Here is a 7830-nt window from a genome sequence, read left to right on the forward strand (position 1 = left end):
CCAGCTGAATACTAATGTAAGAGGCGGAGCTTAATTAATTTACATCCATTATGATTGACAGATCCTGAGGCTCCACAGAGACTGGAGCTTTGCATCTAAACAAATGATTTATTTCGACTGCTGAAATGTGATGATTTGCTGTGGGACTGTAAGTTAAGGCAGTGTTTATAAAGCTACATGAACCCTACATGATCCCTTCGTAACAAAGACTGGAATTTTTATTAGTGTTTATTCCCGACACCTGAGTCAATTTGTTGTTAGCATAGACGTTTACAACAACTGCCTTTATAACTCACTGGTATGCCAAAGTTACATAATGTGACAGCTTGCCTCTGTTTATAAGAGCCTTATGTAACAACATTATGACACTGTAAATACATGTGTACTTTCTCTCACACTAAATTAGAGAATTTTAATGTGCGTGACAATTATATTGACTGTAGTATTGGCTGTCTTAGCTGTCTTAAGTCATCCTTATGTCACTTCACTCAGGTGTTATGGCAACTTGACAAGCAGTGTGTATGACAAATAAGGCATGTTGGAATAAGGTTATGTATGTGTATGTTATGTGTAATGAACGGTTCATGTAGCCATATGATTAAAGACTGCAATAGCCATAATAAACTTATATTATTATAAGCAATATAAAAGTCATTTTAGAAAAAAAAAAGCCCCATTATTGATTAACTGGTACAAGGTGGAGGTTATATACATGTTGTAAATTGGCATACCACAGGGCCAGTCCATTACATGATTCATTTCCCTTTAAAACAGGAATAAAAACATTAATCAGAGAACAGAGGAGAAAGAGACTGTATTTTTACCAGTGGTCCAACATGACCGCTCTCTCCCTTCTCTCCCGGGGGTCCAGGCATTCCCTGTTCACACAAAGGTACGGGTCATTAGAGTCACTGTTTGAATTGCACTGACTGCAGGCCATGAAAATTCAGATGGATTTCTTTACCTGCAGGCCTGGTGGCCCGGTGGCACCTACAAGTCCTCGAGGTCCTTCATCACCTTTCTGTCCGTTCATCCCCTGTTGGCCCCGGGGCCCTGGCTCCCCATCCAGACCCTGAAAGAGTTCAGTTCTGACTTTAAACCGCTGAGCTGTTTGGCTTTTAGTTCACCAGAGGAAGAAACCAAGGTCTGTTCAGATGTATATTCATTTGTCACATAATTTGTTCTCATTTGTACTTGCCAACCAAAAAGAGGACATACACACACACACACTACAGGTGTGCTGTCAATCAGCCTACAACACATGTCTTGGACTGAGGGAGGAAACCAGTGTACCCGGAGGAAACCCCATAGGTACAGAGAGAACACGTACTTTATTATATATTACAATTATTTATAATACATATCATTTGCAGTAGTCAGTAATCATAATGGTGGATGTACCAGTAGCCCAGGTGGTCCAATAGGTCCTACACTTCCTGTTGGTCCTGGAGGTCCCTAAGAGACAGGAAAAAACGTTCTGATAGTTTCATTCTCCTTATGAAAAAATTGAATCAGTACTTCACACACATTAAAATGAAGTCATTCTTACCGATTCTCCTTTGTCTCCTTTGCTTCCTTTCTGGCCTGGACCTCCAGTTTCTCCCTACAGAAACCCGTGTACAGGTTTATAAAATAGTTAAACAACCTTAAAATCATTAAACATTAAACAACCTTAAAATAAATTGTCTGACAAATAGACATGGCAGACCAGGATAAATTTACTAAATATTATGTTAGAAGCAAACCATAAGCCTTAAAGCTGCTGTTTATGGACCTATATACACAAAAACACTTGAGTCAAGTGAGCCAGATTTTTTACATTAAAGTCATGTTAGAAAATTTATGAATGGATGTCAGATGTTATGTGTTATGTCAGCACAAGACCAACTTTATGAAAACTAATCCCAAGTGGAATATGCCTTTATAAACGTTTTAGCTGTTATGAAGGGCTTATGACAATGTTATGTCACATTACTAATATTGCATGTTATTAATACAATAAATACAAAATTATGTATTTTCTCTGATCCCAAAAAAGAGAGATTGGTTTCCATATTTGGTATACCACATTATCATTATCAATTATTCTAGAAGTACCCCATACACACACCTTATCACCATCCTCCCCTGGTGGACCAGGTGGTCCAGCAGGTCCTGGTAGGCCGACTGACCCTGGTTCTCCGTCCTGCCCAGCAGGACCTGTAGGTCCTTTCTCTCCCTGTGGGAGAAAATCAATGTAGCATGAACTGAAAAACCACTCTGACCTGAACAGAATGCTCCAAGTGTGTATGGAAAAGTTCTGTCTGGTTCTTACTGGTTCTCCCTTCTCGCCCATTGGTCCAGCAGACCCGACTCCTCCAGCACGGCCAGGAAGACCAATCCCACCAGCCGGCCCAGAAGGCCCTCTCTCACCAGTAGCACCCTGTGAAAAGATGTAGTGGGATCAATGTCCCTGCTGTGCATCATTTTAGACCCTGTCCTCTTTTCTGTCCTCTAAGACATTATTTTAGGCCCTGTCCTCTCTTCTGTCCTCTCTGACATCATTTTAAACCCTGTTCCTACTGTCCATTCTGACATTTAAGATTCTACCACTACTGTCCACTCTGACATCATTTTAGACCTTGTCCCTACTGGCCTCTCTGACATCATTTTAGACCCTGTCCCTACTGTCCTCTCTGACATCATTTTAGACCCTGTCCCTGCTGTCCTCTCTGACATAAATTTAGATCCTGTCCCTACTATCCTTTCTGACATTCTTTTAATCCTACTGTCCTCTTTGACATTATTTTATTCCTACTGTTCTCTCTGACATCATTTTAGACCCTGTCCCTACTGTCCTCTCTGACATCATTTTAGACCCTGTCCCTACTGTCCTCTCTGACATCATTTTAGACCCTGTCCCTGCTGTCCTCTCTGACATAAATTTAGATCCTGTCCCTACTATCCTTTCTGACATTCTTTTAATCCTACTGTCCTCTTTGACATTATTTTATTCCTACTGTCCTCTCTGACATCATTTTAGACCCTGTCCCTACTGTCCTCTCTGACATCATTTTAGACCCTGTCCCTACTGTCCTCTCTGACATCATTTTAGACCCTGTTCCTACTGTCCTCTCTGACATCATTTTAGACCCTGTCCCTGCTGTCCTCTCTGACATGACATCATTGCTTTCTGTTCCTGTTGATTGGTTTACAAACTGTTCCTATTAATCATCTAGACACTGTTCATGACGTCCACTTTCACATAATTTTCGACAATGATCCTGCTGTCCTTAATAAAAATCATTGTAGAAACTGTTCCTGCTCTTCTGTACTGTCCATTGCTGAGAATATTTTCTCTTCCTGTTGTCCTCCCTGGCATCATTTTACAGACTTGCTGACATTATTGACTTTGAATTTTGCCATCTGAAAGTGCACTTACAATTGCTCCTGCAGCACCAGGAGGTCCTTGTTCACCTTTCAAACCTGCAGCACCCTAACAATCCACAAAAAACACAAACACAGTGAATAATTCAAACAGCATGAAACACTGTTTGCCTACAGCGCTCCAGCTATGTATTGTCAAGAATGTTCTCTACATAGTGCATACTGCCAATTCTGCTGCCTGAGAATGCAAGATCAAATGAGTTGAGGTGTGTTTTACCGTGGAGCCTGGCATGCCTCGACTGCCTCTAAACCCACGGCGCCCACCAGGACCACTCTTTCCAGGAATCCCCATGGGGCCCGGATCACCCTAGAAACCAGAAAACACATAAAAGTTTGTTCTGTTTCAACAGTTTACTTCCTCGTTGAATACCATCAGGAACATCTTCCAGACTTCCTGGGAATAATGATGGATGTGGCTTGTTTCTAAGCAAATAAGCGGTGATGATGATGACTATGTGGTGTTTACTCACCTTGGAACCTTCTTTGCCTGCTGTTCCAGGTAGACCTTGCTCTCCAGGAGGTCCTGGTGCCCCAGGGTGACCTCTGTCCCCATTTGGTCCAGTCTCTCCAGTCTTGCCCTAAAAGAAACCATACAAAATGAATCTTAAATATAGAAAATGACTAATTTTATTGTAGGAAAAGCCACCTATTTTTGGCCATTGTGTCCTCACCTGTGGTCCGACCACTCCGACAGGTCCTGGTAGTCCTGTTTTTCCTTGGAATCCCTGCATGAAGAAATGTGATGTCCATCAAATTCCCAAAGCAATTATTAGCCAGGCTGATTTATGCCAGGTAAAACCATTCTGAATTCAAACTCACCGGCTCCCCCCTTTGGCCTGGATGACCTGGCAACCCATCCTTTCCTGTAGGGCCCTAAAAAATGATAGCAACAACTTATAACAGAAACACAATGACCCCCCCACAGAAAGCACTGCTGTTATAATGATGTGTAATGCCTACATTTGGTCCCTTGGGTCCTGGATATCCGTTCTGTCCCTGTGGTCCTGGAGGACCCTATAACAACAGAGCAGAGAAAAAAATAAAAATGAACACATTTGAAGTTAACACTGCCAATCTTTGAGCTGTTCTACACTGACATGAGGAGTACAAGTTATTCTGTGCTTGACAGTCTGCTAACAAACAGCAAGCTAAAATAGATTCTGTCTAACTCCCATTAGACAACAAAACCCTCGCAATTTTGAACTGAAGCTTGGATCATTATATTATTGCACATTTGCTGTAAGAATGCATTAATAAAAGTATGGAACCTTAGTACACTCTTTAATAGAGAAAATGTACCTTGTCTCCAGTGGGACCCGGTGGGCCGTCGTGGCCAGACGAGCCCTAGCAGAACAAAAGAACGAAACAGAAAGAACTCACCATGCATTCAGAACATTTTTATTGGAAAGCCAGCCTTCATCAAATTTTCACAGCTCCTACATTTTTTATAGAGTTGCAGTGTAGTGTACGAATTATTCAAACCACACATGAACAAGACTAAGAGAGAGGTGTCGATTTTCCTCACCTTGGCTCCCGGGGCTCCTGTAGCTCCTCGTGGCCCTCGGCCTCCGCGTGCCCCCTGCGGCCAAAGTGACGTAGCCATTAATCAGTTACTCAGTGCACAGCTTGACCTTATTCAGTGCTGTTTCAGAATAATGCTCTTAGGTTTTACTAAAAGCAGCTAAGATTTAATCAGTCAGCTTGCTCTACCATTTAATGATGACTTTTGGGAAATTTAATTTGTTTGGGGTGGTAGAGGTGGATATTTGTGGGATTTTCAAAAGAACTGTACAAAGCAGCTTCTTTTATCGTAACGAATGCCAATTAATGTACAGTATTGTATAATATATATTGTGTAGTGTAGTGTATAGCATAGTGTAGTCTAGTGTAATATAGTGTAGTGTAGTGTAGTATAGTTGTAGTGTAGAGTACTATATAGCATAGTGCAGTGCAGTATAGTGTAGTATAGTGTAGAGTAGTGTATAGCATAGTGTAGTATAGCATAGTGTGGTGTAATATAGTATAGTATAGTATAGTATAGTATAGTATAGTATAGTATAGTATAGTATAGTATAGTATAGTATAGTATAGAGTAATGTAATATAGTGCAGAGTAGTGTATAGCATAGTGTAGTGTAGTGTAGTATAGTATAGTACAGTGTAGTATAGTATAGTATAGTATGGTATAGTGTAGTTTAGTGTAGTATAGTATAGTATAGTGTAGTGTATAGCATAGTGTAGTGTAGTATAGTATAGTGTAGAGTAGTGTAATATAGTGCAGAGTAGTGTATAGCATAGTGTAGTGTAGTGTAGTATACTATAGTACAGTGTAGTGTAGTGTAGTATAGTATAGTATAGTATAGTATAGTATAGTATAGTATAGTGTAGTGTAGTATGGTATAGTATAGTGTAGTAATAGTGTAGTGTAGTGTAGTATAGTATAGTACAGTGTAGTATAGTATAGTATGGTATAGTATAGTATAGTATAGTATAGTATAGTGTAGTATAGTATAGTGTAGAGTAGTGTAGTATAGTATAGTATAGAGTAATGTAATATAGTGCAGAGTAGTGTATAGCATAGTGTAGTGTAGTATAGTATAGTATAGTATAGTGTATAGCATAGTGTAGTGTAGTATAGTATAGTACAGTGTAGTGTAGTATAGTATAGTATGGTATAGTATAGTGTAGTCATAGTGTAGTGTAGTGTAGTGTAGTGTAGTATAGTATAGTGTAGTGTAGTATAGTATAGTACAGTGTAGTGTAGAGTAGTGTAGTATAGTATAGTACAGTGTAGTATAGTATGGTATAGTATAGTGTAGTGTAGTATAGTATAGTATAGTGTAGTGTATAGCATAGTGTAGTGTAGTATAGTGTAGAGTAGTGTAGTATAGTATAGTGTAGTGTAGTATAGTATAGTACAGTGTAGTATATTATGGTATAGTATAGTGTAGTGTAGTGTAGTGTAGTATAGTATAGTGTAGTGTATAGCATAGTGTAGTGTAGTATAGTACAGTGTAGTATAGTATGGTATAGTATAGTGTAGTGTAGTATAGTATAGTATAGAATAGTATAGTATAGTATAGTATAGTATAGTATAGTATAGTATAGTATAGTATAGTATAGTACAGTGTAGTGTAGTATAGTATAGTATGGTATAGTATAGTGTAGTATAGTATAGTGTAGTGTATAGCATAGTGTAGTATAGTATAGTATAGTACAGTGTAGTGTAGTATAGTATAGTATGGTATAGTATAGTGTAGTGTAGTATAGTGTAGAGTAGTGTAGTATAGTATAGTGTAGTGTAGTATAGTATGGTATAGTATAGTGTAGTGTAGTATAGTATAGTATAGTACAGTGTAGTGTAGTATTGTATAGTATAGTATAGTGTAGTAATAGTGTAGTGTAGTATAGTATAGTGTAGTGTAGTGTAGTATAGTATGGTATAGTGTAGTAATAGTGTAGTGTAGTGTAGTGTAGTGTAGTGTAGTGTAGTATAGTATAGTGTAGTGTAGTGTAGTATAGTATGGTATAGTATAGTATAGTATAGTATAGTGTAGTGTATAGCATAGTGTAGTGTAGTATAGTATAGTACAGTGTAGTGTAGTATTGTATAGTATAGTATAGTGTAGTAATAGTGTAGTGTAGTATAGTATGGTATAGTGTAGTAATAGTGTAGTGTAGTGTAGTATAGTATAGTATAGTGTAGTGTAGTATAGTATGGTATAGTGTAGTAATAGTGTAGTGTAGTGTAGTATAGTATAGTGTAGTGTAGTGTAGTATAGTATGGTATAGTGTAGTAATAGTGTAGTGTAGTATAGTATAGTATAGTGTAGTGTAGTGTAGTATAGTATGGTATAGTATAGTATAGAGTAATGTAATATAGTGCAGAGTAGTGTATAGCATAGTGTAGTGTAGTGTAGTGTAGTGTAGTATAGTATAGTATAGTGTAGTGTAGTATAGTATGGTATAGTGTAGTAATAGTGTAGTGTAGTGTAGTATAGTATAGTGTAGTGTAGTGTAGTATAGTATGGTATAGTGTAGTAATAGTGTAGTGTAGTATAGTATAGTGTAGTGTAGTGTAGTATAGTATGGTATAGTATAGTATAGTATAGTATAGTATAGAGTAATGTAATATAGTATGGTATAGTATAGTATAGTATAGTATAGTATAGAGTAATGTAATATAGTGCAGAGTAGTGTATAGCATAGTGTAGTGTAGTGTAGTGTAGTGTAGTATAGTATAGTATTGTATAGTATTGTATAGTATAGTAAGTGTCTGAAGTTGGTTCCTGACTGGTGCAAAAGAAAATGATCTGGAGTTTGAATAATGTCAATAATGTCTCAACAATGTCAAAGCCGTCCATGAAGAGAAAACTGGCCATGCTCTGAGTGTGGAAAGAACTGT

The 7830-nt window shown here is 38.1% G+C and overlaps 1 protein-coding gene across 2 annotated transcripts in view; it reads right to left on the bottom strand.

Moving 5' to 3' along the window:
• The window catches only part of col5a3a (collagen, type V, alpha 3a), a 101310-nt gene that overhangs the window by 21831 nt on the left and 71649 nt on the right, over nucleotides 1–7830 (bottom strand). For both annotated transcript variants that reach the window (XM_058377480.1, XM_058377479.1), the window contains 14 exons: nucleotides 4952–5005; nucleotides 4726–4770; nucleotides 4387–4440; nucleotides 4246–4299; nucleotides 4098–4151; nucleotides 3897–4004; nucleotides 3644–3733; nucleotides 3422–3475; nucleotides 2315–2422; nucleotides 2111–2218; nucleotides 1550–1603; nucleotides 1402–1455; nucleotides 965–1072; nucleotides 825–878 (listed from right to left, as the gene is read on the bottom strand). In XM_058377480.1, coding sequence (XP_058233463.1) covers nucleotides 825–878; nucleotides 965–1072; nucleotides 1402–1455; nucleotides 1550–1603; nucleotides 2111–2218; nucleotides 2315–2422; nucleotides 3422–3475; nucleotides 3644–3733; nucleotides 3897–4004; nucleotides 4098–4151; nucleotides 4246–4299; nucleotides 4387–4440; nucleotides 4726–4770; nucleotides 4952–5005 — 999 coding nt within the window. The remainder of the gene's footprint in view (nucleotides 1–824; nucleotides 879–964; nucleotides 1073–1401; nucleotides 1456–1549; nucleotides 1604–2110; nucleotides 2219–2314; nucleotides 2423–3421; nucleotides 3476–3643; nucleotides 3734–3896; nucleotides 4005–4097; nucleotides 4152–4245; nucleotides 4300–4386; nucleotides 4441–4725; nucleotides 4771–4951; nucleotides 5006–7830) is intronic.

The sequence above is a fragment of the Hemibagrus wyckioides genome, linkage group LG24, assembly GCF_019097595.1.
Source record: "Hemibagrus wyckioides isolate EC202008001 linkage group LG24, SWU_Hwy_1.0, whole genome shotgun sequence".
Lineage (NCBI taxonomy): Eukaryota > Metazoa > Chordata > Actinopteri > Siluriformes > Bagridae > Hemibagrus > Hemibagrus wyckioides.